The 19791-nt window shown below is 39.6% G+C and overlaps 1 protein-coding gene and 1 pseudogene across 1 annotated transcript in view; one reads left to right on the forward strand and one right to left on the reverse strand.

Moving 5' to 3' along the window:
* Positions 1-1086: 1086 nt before the first annotated feature.
* On the reverse strand, positions 1087-9621 carry LOC119064943 (procathepsin L-like; annotated as a pseudogene).
* An 8693-nt stretch (positions 9622-18314) lies between these two features.
* FLT3 (fms related receptor tyrosine kinase 3) overlaps positions 18315-19791 on the forward strand; it is a 59961-nt gene continuing 58484 nt past the window's right edge. Inside the window, exon 1 of the mRNA XM_037166872.2 lies at positions 18315-18567. Within this exon, the coding sequence (XP_037022767.2) occupies positions 18525-18567 (43 nt within the window). The 5' untranslated portion in view covers positions 18315-18524. The remainder of the gene's footprint in view (positions 18568-19791) is intronic.

Below are 19791 nucleotides of genomic sequence, written 5' to 3' on the forward strand. Positions count from 1 at the left end.
AGACACGTGCCCTGACTGAGACTCGGACTGGCAACCATTGAATCCATGGAGGGTCCCCAACCAACTAAGCCACACAGGACAGGGATAGATATTTTTAAAAGGAATTTTTTTCTCTGCCTTTTAAATTTGATCTGCCAACCAACAAATCAACAAATATGTTTCTTAAAAAGCATATAAATTACCTCCTTAAAACTAAGAAAATGTGTATTTGTCTAACTAAAGAAAATTTTAAAGTCAAAATGAAAACAGTATAATTATTAGGCTAGTGACTAGGGGGTCGATGGGGAGTTTCTATCACTGAAGGGAAAGTGTTTGGTGCTAGAACTGATACTATTACACATGTATACCCTCAACTTTCAAGACCAGCTTAGCTTTAGGTGGTTGGCTTTTAATTTATAGATAGGAAGAAAGAAGAAAGAGAAAGAGAAAGAAAGAGAGAAAGAAATGAAGAAAAGAAAAAAGAGAGCAAAGACTCATGGCCCTTTGTTTTCCTTTGTCTACTTTGAAATTAAGTTTTATTTGAAATAAGCCAAAACAAATACCAAACAGTCTCACTCATAAGAGGAATCTAATGAACAAAATAAACTAACAAGCAAAATAGAACCAGAGATGTGGAAACAGGGAACAGACTCACAGCTGCCAGAGGGGAGGTGGGAGGGGATAATGGTGGGAAGAAGGGGAAGGGAGTAGTGAAAGAACATGTATGAATGACCTGTGGGCATGGACAACAGTGTGGGGATGGACTGTGGGAGCAGGGGGTGGGCTGGGCGGAGGAGGGTAACAGGAGAAAAAGTGGGACACCTGTAATAGAATAACAATTAAAAAACAAAAAATAAAAGCTAAAGCTTTATACACCATTTTACAACATGAAATTTCAAAACTTATTATGCAAGTCAATCACACAAAGTTGTTTGCAGTAGTAATTAAAGAGGTGGTAACATTTTACCAGCGTGACATGTCACAGAATTCAAATCACAACCTGGATCTTCTTCAATGATTCAAGTGTTTTATACCTCACAATAAGGTCTGGTCAGTTTTAAGACAAAATTCCTCTTCTGGATATTCTATTCTCAATCAAGTCCTTTATCACTGCTGCATGATGGGATAGCTGGCTATGATGGTGACACCACAATGGTTGTTCAAGTCTTTGGCCATCTATATGTGGCTATTCATGCCCCAGACTGTAACCCAGCTGTTCTTGACAAGCCAATATTTATTGTTATCTTATCTCCTCCTTCAAAGTCAAAGCCACCCACCAGAATGCCATGATCCATGCGTTCGCTGCTACAGTCTGGATCATAATAAATGCCTTCTTTATAGAATTGGAAGGTATCCTGGGCTGCATCTACACTGACAGAGATGGATCTGATAACTGCCACTGCCTTCAAAAGGGACTTCTCCCACTTACGGGTGCCCACAAAGCCAATGCCATTGGCAGTAGAATTTTCAGGCTCCTATTTGCAAGATTCAACCTTTGCATAATACCAGACTTCTTCTGAGTCCAGGCCTCGTTGTCCATTATGGAATAAGCCTATAGCCACCATTGTAGCCCTCCTTGTCTTGAGATTGAGAGCAGACCACTAGGTTCTGCTCACCTAGTGGAATAAGTTTGCACATTTTCCAGAACATCTGTCCTTCCAGGGCACCAGTTGCACTAAAAGTCAAACAAAAATCACGCAGCCCCTGACCCTTCACAGAAGTTACGTATCCTTTCTCTCTTCAGTCCAGAAACGAGGGCCCCTCTGCAGGGAAGGTTTCTCAGAATACCACATTCCCCTTCTTGTGCTTCTGGTTTTGAAGGTCAGTCTAAAATCTTCATTGACCATGTCACCAAAAGCATTCGTTGCCATGGTGAAACTGTTTCCTTCAGTTGTATTTCTGACTGTGCAGTTCAGTCATTTCCATAGTCTTTCACAGTGCTCTCCTCTGTACTTCTTCATTCGCTCCACATTGTTTCCTGTGTGCTGCTGCCCGCTGGTGTATCATTGTGCATTTAAACTTCCATCAACTTTTGGGCAGTCAAAAAGAGTGAAGAATTCATGCTTCAACAACTGGCAGCAGGCACAGCTGCACAGTGGCAGTCAGCTGGTGTGGGTCCATGGGTATCCGAGGACCACCACTACATTTTTGAAGTCTTAACCCTCAGCTTAGATTTGAAAACTCAGCCTAAGCTTGTTAACACTCCCTGTCCCTTGTTACCAAAGGGACAGAAATGGCTTTAGCTTCAGAAAGGGAATGGAACTGATAAGATGAATATTCTATGCTTTCCTCTGCATCACTCTGTTAAATATCCAGAAGAAGCCTGTGCTTACTCTCAGTCTTCTGTTGTCTTTCAAGTGAACACTGTACACCAACTTAAAAAGTGAACTTCCGATTTATTTCACTAAAGACATGGAAGGCAAGTGTGTGTATGGGGAAAAATATCTGCGTTGTTTTATAAATATGCAAAATCAGTGTAGCAAATTTATTATGTGAAGGTATAGTGGTTGCAATGTTTTTGAAAATTTACTTGTCATTTCAACTCTTAAAATGGCTTTTTTGCCATTCACAATTCATTAGTCATTTTGACGTTCATTCCCATACTTATTAGTTGAGAATTTTAAATCCCCAAAATATCCCAAGTCCTAAACACAAATATATGTCATCAAAGAATTTAAACATTTCAGAGGGAGTCCCTGGTGACTTAGAGTTCAAATTTCACCTTATAGAAGAGCATGCTGGGTATTTACAGAAGTAAAACCACACAATACTGAAAACATTCTGGTTGATACTAACTAATAAGCATTACTAATAATTCTTTTTCTGGAAGAAATTTCAGGCAGCCTTTCTTCAGCTTAACTCATGGCTAATTTAGTTGGTGAAACGATGCTGCAAAGTTCATTCATCTAGCATCCATATATTGAAAATCTATTATACATGAGCTGTGTGCAATACAATGCCATAGCCACCAGCCACACTACTGAGCAAGTACTTAAAAGATGGCTAGTGTGATTGAGCATTTACATTTTTTAATTTATGTAACTTCAGTAAATTTAAAGTTAAGAAATGATACTCAACTCAGTTATTGGAAAACTTTTCAGTATGTTTGGAACAAGTTGGAAGTGCAAATCTACCTTTTAACTCTAAATTATATGGAGCACAAGTACAGTTCAAGTATTTACAATGGAAACTTAGCACTTTTTCCAAATTCAGAGGTACTGTAAGTGTAAAATATGCACTAGCTTTTGACAATTCAGTGCAAAAATCACTGAAATATCTAATTGATTACATACTGAAATGATAATATGTTTATATTGGGGTTAAATATAATATCTTATTAAAATTAATTTTACCTATTTCTTCTCATCTTTTAAACATGTGGCTACTAAAAATTTTTAAATGACATATGTGACCTGAGTTATAGTGCTATTGGACAGCTCTGTGTTAGAGACCAGAGATAGAGTCCAAAACGATTTTGTCTATTCCTTGATCTCAAAAAGCCTATGACTTCAATTTTGATCAACCTGAGCCATTTGTTCTCACCATCTTCTTTAGTCATCTTCACCTTGCACAGCCCAACCAGTACCCAAATACTCATATGGGCCATTGAGCCTAAAGATTGATGAATTGATGAATCAACACAAATGCATTCATCTTACTAAAAAATCAATCCAAAGAAAATTTTATAATGATGGTAAAGGAAAAACACTTTTTACATATTATTACTAACACATTCTCATCGTTCTTTATTTTCAACATATTTCAACTTTCCTTCTTTCATAGAATTTAATGATATGTTGCTTAACACAAGTTCCATACATTTCTGAACTTATTAAGATTTGAATGTAGTCTAAAGAAAGGGGAGTTCATTAGTTATCTATTACTGCTTAACAGATTACCCAAATATTTAGCAGCCTAAAACAAGGAGCAGTTGTTATACCACAGTTCCTCAGGGTCAGGAATCTGGGTGTGGCTTAAGTGAGTTCATCTGGCTCAGAGGATCCCACTGATTTCCATTAAAGCCAGCCCTGCAGGACCCACCTAGGAGGATCACCTTCTAAACTCACATTCTGTGGCTGTCATCAGGCCTCATGTTCTCACTGGCTGTTGGGCAGGCACTTTTTGTCAAATGGATCTCCTCATGAGGAAGCTCACAATATGGCATTGGACTTCCCTCGGAGCTAGTGAACGAGAGGGGATGGAGGTTAAGCAAGATAAAAGCCTTCATCTTTCTGTAACCTAACCTCAGAGATGTCATCCTGTCACTTTTGCCATTTTTGTGCATCTTAGAATTGATTCATCAGCTCCAGCCTACAGTCAGGAGATGTAATTACACAAGGCCATGGATACTAGGAGGTGGGGATCCTTGGGCCCATCTTAAAGGCTGCCTACCACAGGGAACAAACCAGTCGTGAACCATTTCAACTTGAACCAAATTCAGATAATGAGCCCTTAAGTAATAAGACTGATTGAAGCAAAGAAAGTCTCTAGTTAAAGCAACCCTTTTTTAAAAATATTTTTTATTGATTATGCCATTACAGTTGTCCCATTTCCCCCCTTCATTCCCCTCCACCCTACACACCCCTCCCCCACCATTCCCCCCTTTAGTTTATGACCACGTGTCTCAAGTTCTTTAGATTCTATATTTCCCATACTATTCTTGCCCTCCCCCTGTCTATTTTCTACCTACCGTCTATGCTACTTATTCTCTGTACCTTCTCCCCCCTTCTCCTCCTCACACTCCCCTGTTGCTAACCCTCCATATGATCTCCATTTCTATTTAAAAAGCAACCTTTTTTAAATGGTTAACCATAAACCTGGAGATATAATCAAATGTCTTGATACCTATGTACGTATATAGTGTAATACTAATGGAAGACATTTGGTTATTGTTTGCTGAAATGCTGGGACTTTTAGGATTATGTTCATGGCATTTGAGGAAGAAATATATGAAATATGGTCCACCTCTAAAATCATAATTGTGACATTAAAATTCTCTGAAACTTGGGAGGTGGAGGAAGGAAAAGGGGGACTAAATAGGGATGGAAGGAGACTGTGCAGGTGACGTGTTATAGAACTGTACACTTGAAACCTGTATGGTATTATTAACCAACATCACTCAATACATTCAATTTAAAAATCCTCCGAAACTTGTATTTTTTAAAACCCATGGCCAGAAGTGCTCAGGAATAGTGTTGTTCTTGGCAAGTGATGGTCACTTACCCTTCAAGACTTTCCCTTGTAACTGTCAAAGTTTAAGCCTTCCTACTGTTTTTTCCTAGAATGAAAACGTGCTGCTCTGAGAATGACACCCAATCCCCATTCCCAAGTAAAGCCCTTGAATAAAATCGATCCCCCTCCTTTTGTTTAACTAACTCATCTCTCATTATACCCCAAGGGGAGTTTTCCATGATGACCTGACTCCTCCACTGACCTCTCCCTATAAGGCTGTCACATAGCTGTCATCTGGATTGATAGCAGAGCCTTTATATTTCTCTCTGTCAAAACACATTTGACCTTCACCTTCCTTTAAAAGTTTGCTGAGGCTCACTTTCCAGATTAACCCCAGGAGATTGTTCTTCACACAGATCTAATTAGACTTGATTAAGGTGCAGACCAGGGAGGGGTTGAGAGTTGCTGTTAGTTTGGTGTATCAAAATTTAGGATTTCACAGGTAAAGGATTTTCAAGAAGTGATCATAGAAATGAACTAGTAAATTGTGAAAAAAAGGCTGGCAGTTGCTAAGAGGAATATATAGTGTACTAGTTTTTAATTTTAAAAAATGGTTTGAAGAAGTAATGAGCCAAATAAAGACTGGCCTGTGTGAATGACTGTGGCAGCTTCTCATTTCCTGATGCCAAGTCTATGAACTATGATCTTAAATACACATTGCAGCCAGCCCAAGCTTCTCTTACAGAAGTAAGCCTGCAAGTCTGGGAAAGTGCAAAAATAAATTTTCAGATGGTAAAAAATTAATGTCAAATTACAGTGTTAATCTTTTTCTACAGATCTTGCGATAGGTTTTGTAATCATTGTTACAGTTTCCATATTTTATTCATCATTTGAAATATCTGATAATGTAAGAAAATCTTACATATTAAACTTACATTTTTACATGGTAGGTATGTACACATATTTAACAAATTAAATTTATAATTAATGTTTATTTTTTAAATCTACAAGTTTTGCCTCATTATGTACATAAATACTCAAAAAAGTTTGATTAGACTTTATTAGGTATTTGAAGTGCTACAGAGGAATACATTTACTAAATATGTGACTTATAGTTTGAAATGTTTAGAAAGATTTAATAATAAGTTTTAAATTAGTAAATTAAATTTATAAGATCGCTGTTAAACAATTATAAGTAAAAGTGAGTCTTTTGAATTTCTGGAAATATTATATTAGATTTATAAATAAAATAAGATGTGTAAGTTGAGTTCAAAAGCTTCAAAAAATTAAATCCTGAAATTTGCAATTACTGAATATTAACTAAAATAAAAAGAGCAGTAAAATGCCCAGCAACATGGATTGGTTACATAAATTATGATTTATCCATATTATGGAATTTTTAAGTATTAAGAATTACTTTGTGGAAAAATCAACATGGGCATTTGAGTTTTGGAAAAACAAGCTATGAACAAGCATATATAAGATGATCCTATTTTTTAATACTAATTTTTAAAGTCTACATGTATGTGTACATACATATATAGAGAAATATCTGGATGGACTAATATCAAATTGGTCATAATTACTAGTTGGTATTCATAGGTATTTGTGTATGACTGTGTACTTCCCAATTTTTTTTGTATTAAACATATATATTTTTATTCTATTTGAAAGAGGAAAAAAGAGGTAATGGTGTGTAAGTAGCAATGAAGAGCTAGGAGGATACCCACAGTCCAGGCTCCAGTATATGTAGAACTAGGGGAAATGAGTACGTTTGAGAGGCATACAGGGAGGTAAAGCCAGGGCTCTAAGGCCTAGGGGTGGAGGTAATGTTTTGTAGAGACTTCACCATACTGTCTATCAGGACCCTGTGTGTACCCGGCACATGTTTCCATCAAAGTCCCGATAACACTTTGGTGTAAGTATTTGTTTATGTGACTGCCAAACCACATTAGAATACACACCTCTTCAAATATAAGAATCATCTTTCTCACCTATGCAATCCCAGTGCCTAGTGCGTAGAAAGCATTCAGTTAGTGTTGGTTGAAAGAGGAAGTAAAGAACAACTATTTCTTTTACTTCCTCTCCATTTGAAAATGGCCTGCTCTGATTTAAAGACATACTCCTCCTTTAAACACCAACAACAAGTTGCTTGAATGTATCTCCTTACCAGCTTTGCACAATGATTGAAATTCTGTTCACTCAAGCAAACTTTTTAAATTAAAGCACCATTTCCAAAGACTCCATTCTTGCACTCTGTTCATCCTCACAAGTGGAAAAATGATCATGAGTGATGAATTACAGTATTATTGTATTGTACCCTCTACCTTTGTATATGTTTGAAAATTTCTATATTAAAAAGTATTTTAGAAAACTGTCAAAAATTCAACAAGTCATGCAACAAATATTTAATGACTTATGACAGCATACCCTATGCTAGCCATTATGTTGAGGTCTAGAATACAAGTGTGAGTAAAGCTTAGGGATGTGGGTGGGATGTGGGTCAGAGTGGGACAGGCATACAGGACAATATACAGACATGAGATGTAGGAGGACTGTTTCTGGTCAAGATGGTAGTGTAGGTAATCATGGTACTCTCATCCTCCTACAACCCTATCAAAATTACAACTAAACTACAGAACAACCATTATCACAACTGCCTGAAATCTAGCTGAACAGGAGTCCTATAACTAAGATATAGACATAAAGACTATATATTTTTATTCATTGCTGTCCTTTAAATCTTTCTCCCACTTTAAAAGTGAATTGTTTGAAAACAAACAAAATATAACCAAAGACACTGAAATAGAGAACAGGCTAACAGTGACCAGAGGGGAGAGGGTAGGGAATTTCAGGGGAAAAGGGGAAAGGTTTACAGGAACAAGTATAAAGGACACATGGACAAAAACAAAGGGTGGGGTGGAAATGGGAGTGAGGTGGGGAGGGCTGGGGTGTGGGCTGAGATGGGAGTAGAAGACAGAAAACTGTACTTGAACAATTAAAATAAAATAAAATGAATCATTTGAGAACTCTGATATAAACCTTCCATAAAGTAAAATACAGATTTATTCTAACCAAATACTTACCAAAGCAAGGAATGATTTCAGATCTTCAAATCACTAGGGTTTGGTTGGCAGAATAGTTATAATTTTAGGTGTATGTGATGACTTAGGGGTAGGAATTTAAAAAAAGATTCAAAACAACAGATAAATAAATACCACAAGCTGGTGAGTATAAATTACAACCAATTGACAGTTTCATATCTTTAGAAATGTTTTGCCTTTCTAAACCAGGGCTACTGGCATTTAACATTACTACCTGTATACTTTAGGAGGGAATTCTACTCTCAAAAGGTGTGTGAACGCAACCCATCCTCTCACCCCATTTTTTGGTTTTGGGTAAACATTAGGGGTGTTGGTCTCAAAACTGTGAAGTGACATGCCAAGACAGTCAATATTGGCAAGAACATTAATAGCCTCCCTTGAATTTAAACCAACTTTAGATAGGAAAAAATCTAAGTCCCCTCATGTTTTTTTTTTCCAGTGGGGTAGTACATCCCATATTTTAGAATAAGTAGAAGTGCCTTGTTTACATACAGATAGAATTTAATGTATAACCATGTGAAGGGTTTATAGATAAAGTTGGATTTCTGTCACACAGTTGAAGTACTTTCTGCTTTAATATTAAATAGCTTGTTATTTAAATAATGGATCAAACTGGCTGGTTTTAATATGTAGTCATTAATGAACTAATTTTATGTGCATCTGTGTAGGAGAATCAAAGTCCTATATTCTTTCTTTCCATTGTTCCTGTTTTCAGAGTGACGACTTCTACATAGTTACCAGGAAATGCAATTCTAGTTCTTAATATCAAATCAACCAAGATTTATGAGAGGTGATACCTGGAAGAGAGATTATATCTGTCTTCTCTCATTCAGTAGATAACCATCTTTGATTAGCAGCTAAGATACAAAACCACAGTACTGTAAATAGTCAATAAATAAAGGCTTGGTTAAAAAAAGAAGGAGAAGAAGAAGAAGAAGAAGCAGAAGCTACCACATTGAGACCAGTAGGAGGGGCAGATATTCAGAACAGGCTGGTCCCACACCCATGTGTGACACATAAAAATCAGTAGCAGTATCCCCACTGCAGAAGTTCTCCCCACACCCAGGAATGAAAGGTCCCAGGCTCCCGGCACAAGGTTCCAGTGCTGAGAAGAGAAATACCCATAACTTCTGGCTATAAAAACCAACAGGGTGTGTGGCTGAGTGAGGCAATGGTCTGCTGAATTCTCAAGCATTTCCTTTTAAATGGCTCACACAGGGATTCACAGAGTCTTACTCCAACTCACTCACTGGGGCAGCAGTTTCAAAGGCACCAGGGACATACATGGAGGAACTAAATTATCTGGCATCAAGGTGAGAGCTGGAGGGGCAGCTTTCTTCCAGATAGAAATGCTGGCAGAGCCCATTGTTACTTTTTGAAGTTCTCCCCACACAGAGCTGGCAGACAGAAACCATATCTTAGTCTCCATCACTGTGGCTCACACTGTTCACCCTGCTCTAGTGATTCCCCGAGACCTTGCCCCACCCAGTTTGCAGGCCCACCAAGCTGTTTCCAGTAGCATTTCCATACAAATGGACTATCTCAGTTCATGCTTCAGACTTACCTAAAATCTCTCAAACAAGCAGCATCTGGCCTTGGTGTGTCCTATACCTCTTTATAAGTGGCCCCAGGCCCAACACTAGTGGCAGCCAGTCTTATTTCACAACTTGGCTTCTCCCAGGTACCTCCAAGTCCAGCAGAAGTAGCAGTCATCTACTGACCATTTTGTAATTCATGCCAAGAGGTCTCAGGTAGAACACAGGTGGTGGCTGACCTTGGCCTATACCTGTGGGAGGCCCCAGATCCAGCAAACCTGGTAGACAGCTTCAGACCATACCAAAATACCATTCAACCACCTCCATACGCAACACATTCAAGGGGCAGAATCATATGGTCACAAGAGTCCCATTGAAGTAAGCCTTCCTCTCTAGAGTGGGACCTTGTGCAGTTGACCTTCCATATTTGTTGCAACCAGTCCTTGCAGCCAATTGGCCTGGGGGTAAATCCTTCCCATTGACATTCCAACAGCAACTAAGGCTCAACTATAACAGGAGGGTGTACACAGCCCACACAGTTCGAGGGAGTATACCTGAAGTGTCCAGCTTGAGTGATCAGGGAAGCTGTACCACTGGACCCTACAGAACAGCTACTACATTAGGCCACTCTACTAAGCCCGGGAGATGTAGCAGCTCAGCTTAACACATACAAACAGAAGGGAGGCTGCCAAAATAAGGAGACAAAGTTCTTCCAGCAAAGATGGAGGCGTAGGTGGAAATACTGTACCTCCTCACACAACCAAATGTAAGGACATCAAAAATTTAGAAATAAAAACACAACCAAAACAGACAGAAAATGGAAATTTACTGAAGTCTGACAACAACGAACCATTCTTCCAGACCAGTAAGAGGGGAGTCAGTGGTGGGTGGAGAGGAATCCTGGTAGGAAAAGGCAGGTTAGTGGACCCAGGCAGGTGCGGGGATAAAACGAGCAAACCCAGTAAGACTCTCAAGGTGGCTGGCTGACGATGGACACACATTCGTGTGCAGATAAACCAGGCAAAAAAAAAAGGGGCAGTGAGACAGACCGCACAACCCAGGGCCCCAGTGACGAGAAATAACACCTAAAAGCACCGATTGGAAAAATTTGGGGGGGGGGGAGTTGAAGTGCCAGGAAAGGCTCCCAGCCTCACAAGATAGTTTATTGGAGAGACCCACGGGGTCCTAGAGTGTACACAAGCCCACACACCTGGGAACCAGCACCAGAAGGGCCCAATTTGCTTGTGGGAAGCAGCAGCGGGGACCAAAATCTGAGAGAGAGTGGAACGAATGTCATTGCTCCTTCTCTGACCCTGCCCCCAGTCACAACCCAGCGACTGGGTGGCCCTGCCCTGGTGAACACCTAAGTCTCCACCCCTCATATGTAACAGGCGCAAACAGACCAAAACACTATGGCTCAAGCAGAAGAACAGCTCAAAGCCCCAGAGCCAGTACTTCTAAGTGACAAAGAGATAGCCAACCTATCAGATGCACAGTTTAAAACACTGGTGATCAGGATGCTCACAGAACTGGTTGATTTTAGTTGCAAATTAGATGAAAAAATGAAGGCTACACTAACCGAAATGAAGCAAAATACACAGAGAACCAATAGTGATGGAAAGAAAACTGGGACTCAAATCTATGGAGTGGACCAGAAGGAAGAAAGAAACAACCAAACAGAAAAGAAGGAAGAAGCAAGAATTCAAAAAAATGAGGAGAGGCTTAAGAATCTTTAGAACATCTTTAAACATTCCAACATCTGAATTATAGGGGTAACAGAAGGGGAAGAGGAAGAGCAACAAGTGGGAAACTTATCTGAACAAATAATAAAGGAGAACTTCCCCAATCTGGCAAAGGAAATGGACTTCCAGGAAGTCCAGGAAGCTCAGAGAGTCCCAAAGAAGTTAGACCCAAGAAGGAACACACCAAGGCACATCATAATTACATTAGCCAAGATTAAAATGAAGGAGAGAATCCTAGAAGCAGCAAGAGATAAGGGGACAGTCACCTACAAAGGAGTTCCCATGAGACTGTCAGTGGATTTCTCAAAAGAGACCTTTTAGGCAAGAGGGGCTGGAAAGAAGTATTCCAAGTCATGAAAGGCAAGGACCTACATCCAAGATTACTCTATCCAGCAAATCTACCTTTTAGGATGGAAGGGCAGATGAAGTGTTTCCCAGATAAAGTCAAGTTAAAGGAGTTCATCATCACCAAGCCCTTATATGAAATTTTAAAGGGACTTATTTAAGAAAAAGAAGATAAAAAAGATGAACAATGAAAGGACAGCAACCTCACAGTTATTAACAACCACACCTAAAACAAAAGCAAACTAAGCAACAGCTAGATCAGGAGCGGAACCATAGAAATGGCGATCACATGGAGGGTTAGCAACAGGGAAGTGGGAGGAGAAGAAGTGGGGAGAAGGTATAGAGAATAAGTAGCATAAATGGTAGGTAGAAAATAGATAGGGGGAGGGCAAAAATAGTATGGGAAATGTAGAAACTAAAGAACTTGTGACACATGGACATGAACTAAAGGGGAGGATGGGGGAAGGGGGTGTGCAGGGTGGAGGGGAATGAAGGGGGAAATGGAACAACTGTAATGGCACAATCAATAAAAATATTTAAAAATAAGGAGACAAAGAAAGATGTATCAAATGAAAGAAAAAAATCTAGAAAAAGAATGAAAGAAAATGGAGACAAGCAAACTAATAGGTGAAGAGTTCAAAATACTGGTTATATGGATGCTCAGTGAACTTAAGGGAAGAGTAGATGAACTGAGTGAGAACTTCAAGAAAGGGAAAGGAAATGTAAAAATGGAAATATAAAACATTAAAAAAAGTCTGAAATGAAGCTTACATTACAAATGTTCTAAAATCATACTGAGTCTTACTGAAATAAAGGTTACATTACAGAGAATCAACAATAGAGTAGATGAAGCAGAGGATAAAAATCAGAGATTTGGAAGATAAGGAAGCATAAAATACCCAAACAGAACAGAAAAAAGAAAAAATAATTTAAAACAATGAGGATAGTTTAAGGAGTCTCTGGGACAACTTGAAGTGTACCAACATTCACATCATGGGGGTACTGGAAGAAGAGACAGAGAAAGCAAGGAACTGAAAACCTATGTGAAAAATAATGATAAAAATCTTCCCTAACCTGGTGAGGGAAATAGACATACAAGTACAGGAAGCACAGAATTCCAAACAAGACAAACCCAAAGAGGCCCACACCAAGACATATCATAATCAAAATGCCAAAGATTAAAGACAAAAAGAGAATCTTAAAAGCAGCAAGAGAAAAGCATTTAGTTACCTACAAGGGAGCTCCCATAAGACTGTCAGTTGATTTCTCAACAGAAACTTTGCAGGCCAGAAGGGAGTGGCAAGAAATATTCAAAGTGATGGAAAGCAAGGACCTATAACCAAGATTATTCTATCCAGCAAAGCTATCATTTAGAATGGAAGAACACACAAAGAGTTTCCCAGACCAAAAAAAAAAAAGCTAATGGAGTTCATCGCCACCAAACCAGTATTATAGAAAATATGTAATTAAAAAAATGTTTAATCCTCACCCAAGGATATGTTTATTGACTTGAGAGAGAGAGAGGGAGAGAGACCAATTGGCTGCCTCCTGTACATACCCTAACTGAGGACTGAACCTGCAACCTAGGTATATATCCTGACTGGAATAAATTCTGCAAGCTTTTGGTGTGTGGGATGATGCTTCAACCAACTGACCAGGCCTATGTAGAATCTTAAATGGCTACTTTAAGAAGACTAAGAAAAAAGATTTATAAAATATGAATAATGAAATGGCAAGAAACACATATCTATCAACAACTGAACCAAAGAAAACAAAATGAAGAAGCAGAACAGAAATAGAGTCATAGATACAGAGAACATTTTGATGGTTATCAGGTGGGAGGGAGTTGGAGGGATAGATGAAAAAGTAAAGGGAATAAGAAGTACAAATTTGTAGTGATGGAATAGTCATGGGGATCTAAAGTACAGCATAGGAAATACAGTCAGTAATACTGTAATAACTATGTATGGTATCAGATGAATACTAGATTTATCAGGATGATCACTTAGTTAAGTTATATACTATTTGATCACTGGGTTGTACACCTGAAACTAATGTAATATTGTATGTTAACTATAATTTAAAAAGAAAGAAATAAGAGGATCTACCTAATGCACAGCTGGGGTGGTGTGAGGAGACAGAGTAATCCTAGATGATCCTAGAAAATGAATAAGAGACTAAAAGGAGGAAGAGAAATGGTGAAAAGGGGGACTGGGCCATTCTAGAGAGAAACAACATGGACCATCAAGACATGGAAACTAGGTAGAATATAATGAGTTTGAAGTTCTAGTTCACTATAACTCTAACTTCAGGTTGTATATGGAGGAATGGTGTGAATGAAAATAGGGTACAGGCTAAGATGTTGCAACAAAGAGATCTCAAGATCCAGTAGATTGAATATGATCAAAGTTTATTTTTCTCAAGTAGCACAGGAAGTAGTCCCACAAGGTCAATTTTGATTCCTCTCCTCGAGCCTTTAGCATCAAATTATTTTTAAAAAAATCTCAAACTTTAAATAATTTTTCACAGTTTTATAGAAATCTAATTGACATGCCATGTAGTTCACTTATTTAGTAGGCAATTCAATAGTTTTTAGTATATTTACGGGGTTGTACAACCATCACCATAATTTAATTTTAGAACATTTCATCATTTCCAAAGCAGCCTTGCACAGATTGTCATTCTCTATTCTCACACATATCCTCTCCAGCCCTGCCAAACCTTCTCATTTCTGATCATTTTATCTGTCAATATTTCTAGAACAATAGGAACATTTAAAAAACATAACAATAATGTCATTGTCACACAAAAATTGTTCAAACAATTTAATGTCAAAGATAAAATCAGTGGTCACATTTTCCTGATTATATTTTTTCCAGTTTGTTTGCTTAAATCAGGATCCAAGTAAAATCCTTAAATTGCACATTGTCATTGCTTGATATATCTGTTCGGGTTCTTTTAGTCTATAGGTAATCCTTCTAAGTATTTCTTTTTTTTGTACAAATTTTTGTTGAAGAAACTAGGTTATTTGTTCTATAAAGTTTCCTAGGGTCTGGAATTTTCTGATTCTATTATTGTGTCATTGTTAATCCTGCTTCACTCTCCCTTGTATTTCCTATAAATTGGTCTTTGGATCTAGGATCTTAAATCAGATTCAAATATTGTTTGTTTAGAAAAAACTATTTCAGAAGTAGAAGTATTATTATAAACTTCCATTTAAATTTTCTTTTACTGTGAAATATATCATACAGTGGTATATAAAGCTAATTATACAGTACAGACACTAATGCTAAAATGAATATCCAGCCCCCATAACAGGTTAAAAAATAGAGCACTGTCAGTGCCTGAGATACCTGTTTGCCTGCTCTAGTTACATCTCCTAATTCCATCCCATTCTAGAGGTGGGAACCATCCTGAGTTCTGTGATTATTCCTTCACTTTCTTTATGCCCGTATGAGTATCTTCCTAAAGAGAATACTGTTTGGTTTTGCCTTTACCTCTTTTTCTATGACTGGCTTTTTGCCCCTTCCACATTGTTTTTCAGATCCATGTTGCTCCAGTTAACTGTGGCCCACTGACTGTCACCTTTCCAAAGGAGTTCCTGGTATGAGTATACTACAGTTTATCCTGTTAGTGGGCATTTATTGTCCCTGATTTTTTGGTATCACAAACAATAATACTATGAATACTCTGGTACATATCTCATGGTGCCTAGGGTTTTCTCTAAGGTGCGTATATATTTAGGGGTGAAACTTCTGTGTGTAAGGTATGTACATGTTTAATTTTGAAGTAATGTCAAATTATTTTTTAAAGTGCTTATACCAATTTAAATACCCACTGGCAGGTGAGTGAGAATTATCCACAGTTCTGAATCCTTGATAAACACTTGGTGTTGTAAGATTTTGCCAACTGGTGGGTTCAAACTATTAAAAATGTGAACTCGTACTATTTAGTTGATATTTCAACTGAATTCACAGGACTCCTATTCAAATATTTTCTTTGCTTCACCCTTATGTTAAGCAAAGAAAATATAAATCTTTGTACTATTTTTTAAAGCTTTGTATTTTTAAAAAATAACATGAAAGCATTGCATCTATGGTTGCCATCGAAAATACATCACGATTTGTGAAGAGAGATATGCGTGTAACTGAGATGCTGGAGAGACGTTCATGAAACCGATGGTCACGTGCTCACCACTGCGTAGCAGCTAAGCTTCCTGAGGGTAAGAATCTAGATAAAATGTTTCACTTGTAGGGCTAAGGCATAGACGTTCCATTCAACCCTCACACAAACTTACTCTTCTCTCTTGTGATTTTTTTCCATATTATTCCTCCTGGTTGCTTCCTGCACCAGCTTATTTTTAACAGCTTATTTTTATAATAGCTGTCATTGGTATCGCAACCTCTGGAAACAAAATTTTACACTTGGGTGTTCATAACTAGTATTCCAAGGCTCTAGACAATGGAAGGCTGCCTTCCTTAGAGTGTTGTCATGAGGAATAAATTAGGTACCATGATAAGCATGACTCTGGCACACTTCAAAACATGATTGACGCTCTCTCAACTTCTAAATGGTAGCCTATGCCTCATCCTCCAAAATTTTTCAGTCCATACAATTTGCTCTTTTTAGGATTTTTTTCTCCACCAATTTCCAGGGGGAATCAGGTGTGCTTAGAAACACCTGATTTTCTCTCATTTTACCATCACTTCACAGAGATTTCTGCCTTGCATCCAAGATTCTTTGAAAAGGCAGCATTGTGTTGTGATTTTGTGTCCTTGAACAGTGCCTCGCCTAAACTGATATTTTGCAAACTTAAAATCACCAACTTTTTTTTTAAGCTTGCAATAATCAAGCTATAAGTGGAAAGTAATGCATTAGGTCTGGGCAATTGGAAGGCTCACTGGCTCACATTCCTTCCCATCACCAGCCTGCTTCCTGCCTCACTTAATTCATGCCTCTTCCTATAGCTCTGACCTAAGATAGACACTTAAAAACTTTCAAAACTTTTAATTGTGGCAAAATGCATGTAACTTAAAATTGAGTACCTCTACCCTTTCACAGTGCACAATTCAGCAGTGTTAAGCACACGTACATTGCTGTGCAAACCATTGCCACCACCATCCCCACAACTCTTTTTGTCTTGCAAAACTGAATCTCTGTCCCTATTAAACAGCCAGTCTCTATTCTCCCTCCACCAGCCTCTGAAAACCCCCATTCTACTTTCTGTCTTCATGAATTCAACTACTCTAGGTGTCCCATATAAGCAGAATCATATGGTTTTTGTGACTGGCTTCCTTCACATACTATGTTCTCAAGGTTCATTTATCTTGTGGCATCTCAGAATTTCCTCCCTTTTTAAGGATGTATAATGTTCCATTACAGGTATCTACCACATTTTGTTTATTTATTCATTCAATTTTGTTTCCCTGTTTATCTGTGGATGGGCACCTGGGCTGCTTGCATCTTTTGGCTGTTGTGAATAATGTTGCTATAAATATGGATGCACAAATATATCTCTTCACAACCCAGCTTTTAAGTCTTTTGGGTATATACCCAGAAATGGAATTGCTGGGTGATATGGAAGTTTTATTTCTAATTTTTTTAAGGAGCTGCCATACTCTTTTCCATAGAGGCACAGCCTCTATGCTTTTAAATAAATTTATGTCTTAATCTATATGGTCAAGTAAAAGGATTGTATGTCCAAAAAATGAACACTGTCAATTTTCCTACTTTATTGGCAAATTATTAAAAGCATGGAGTTTCTGGAATTTAGACACAACATAAACCATTTGATCCATTCACCTCATTTGAAGGTTAAGTCCAGTGGGAGGTGAAAAAGACGGCGTGAGAAGGTCAAAGCGCTAGTTAACTGAGGAGTCAGAACTGGCATTCAGAGCTTTCCAAACTTCAACTTACTGCACTTGAAATATTATGCGATGAAGAAAAAGCATTACAGAGTGGATGATTCAGAACAACTTCTGGAATGCACTGTGTTTTCCCTTTGTTTCTTCTCAGCCTCCCGAATTGCTGAGGTTGACAGTGAAACCGAGCCTGTTTTTATTGCTGCCGCTACTGACTCTGCCCCAGCATTGTAGAAGATGGTGAGGAAGACAGAAGACTAGTAGTGGGTCAAGATCCACAGAGCGTGGATTGAAACCCTTTGCTAGCCTTCGCACTGGCCAGGGCTGCAGATATAGCTGGATTTAGCTCCCACTCTGGTGCGTCAATGATTTCCACGCGCAAGGAGGGCGCTTTCTGGCTCTCTGATGTCCCGAAGAGGTCGTTCAGGGACTCGCGGATCCTCCTCCCCAGCAAGAGTCGCTGAACCCATGCACTGTCCTAGTAGTGCGGTTTTCAATCCCCACAGTCACCGCCGAGGAGGCGCAGGCTGCGGACACCGGAGCACGTGGGCTTGGGCGTTGCGCCGCGCCAGCACCCGCTCCCTGCTTGGCCCAACCTCTGCGCGCCGCCTCGGCCCCTATCAGGGCTAAGAGAGATCCGGCCCCTTTCCACTTTGCACCAGTCTCAGGGAATTTGCGGTCAGTGACGCGTATCTTTAAGAGTCACCTGCAGCGCTGGGCGTGCCGCTCCGGGAAGCATCACTGGGCTGAACCGGTGCGGCCTGGGGACCCCAGGCTCCGGAGGCCATGCCGGCATTGGCGTGCCTCGGAGGCCGGCTGCAGCTGTTCGGTAAGGCCCCCCAGCTCGCCTGCTCGCCGGCTCGCCCACGCGCTTTTGCGCGGCCCCCTCGCAGCCCCCAGCGCGGCCTCCCACAGAGTGACCGGCGCACGCCTGGCTGTCCCCTCCACCGCGCCTCCTTGAGCCTTCCCTGTCTCCTGCGCCCCTCCCATCTGCGGTGCTTTCTGAACTCTCCCCAAGCTGCCCTGCGGACCCCCGCCCTGCTCATCCCATGCCCTCCTTCCTCCTCTCTAAAGTCGCTGACCCGCTCTCCGCAGGCAGCCTCACTGAGGATCTGCCCTGGCCGGGGCCGCCCCATCACCTTCGCTTCTTGTTGACACCCAGTCGGCCTGCGCGCTCAGGTGCTGGGCCCTCCACCCGCTGTCTGCCACCCATAGGGTTGCGCTAGATGGCTCTGGACCTTGCTGGGACCGACCCAGGATACTGTAGGTTTCTGGATGGCGTCTTTAACTTTTTTTGGGGGGAAGGGGGGTGATTATGTATGGAATGAGCTCTGGTAAATTCTCCCGTGTTCTCCCCCAAAGTGAGCCATTCCGAATAACAAGCCCTTCCCTTGACGAATTTCAGTTGGATTAAAGATTCAGTTACTTTGGGAATATTATGCAAACAAGATTTACATATTAAAACACTAGCTGCCCCTTTTTATTCTATTCAATTTTTATTCTGGCATTAAACCCCAAGGGAGTTTTCAAGGACTTGCAGCCCTGTCTCAGTTACTATCCTGCAAAACTAGCCACTGTTTTGACTTCTAATATCATCAGTTCACCTGTTTTTGAACTTCATGTAAACCAGATTACCATCCATTATGTACTCTTTTATGTTCAGCTTCTTTCATTCAATGTTGTGATTATGAGGCTCAACTTTGTTCTCCATAGCAATGATCATTTTTTAAAATTGTTGAATGTTATTCCTTAGTATGGATCTAGTGTACAATGTGTTTATCCATTCTGTCGTTGAAGAACACATAGGTTGTTTTCCATTTTGTATACTGTGAATAATACTGCTGTGAACTTTTTAAAACATGTTTTCGGTGTACACAACACCCGTTTCTCCTAGGATGATACCTGTGAGTAGAATTCCTGGATTATAAGGGAAGGCATATGTTTAGTTTTGCTAGATACTATCCGACAGTTTCCCAGAGTGGTCGTAGCAGTTTACGTTTCTACTCACAGCATATAGGAGTTCCAGTTCCTCACATCTTTGCCAAAACTCAGT

The sequence above is a fragment of the Artibeus jamaicensis genome, unplaced genomic scaffold (genome assembly GCF_021234435.1).
Source record: "Artibeus jamaicensis isolate MK-2021 breed Jamaican fruit bat unplaced genomic scaffold, CSHL_Jam_final contig_793, whole genome shotgun sequence".
NCBI classification, from domain to species: domain Eukaryota; kingdom Metazoa; phylum Chordata; class Mammalia; order Chiroptera; family Phyllostomidae; genus Artibeus; species Artibeus jamaicensis.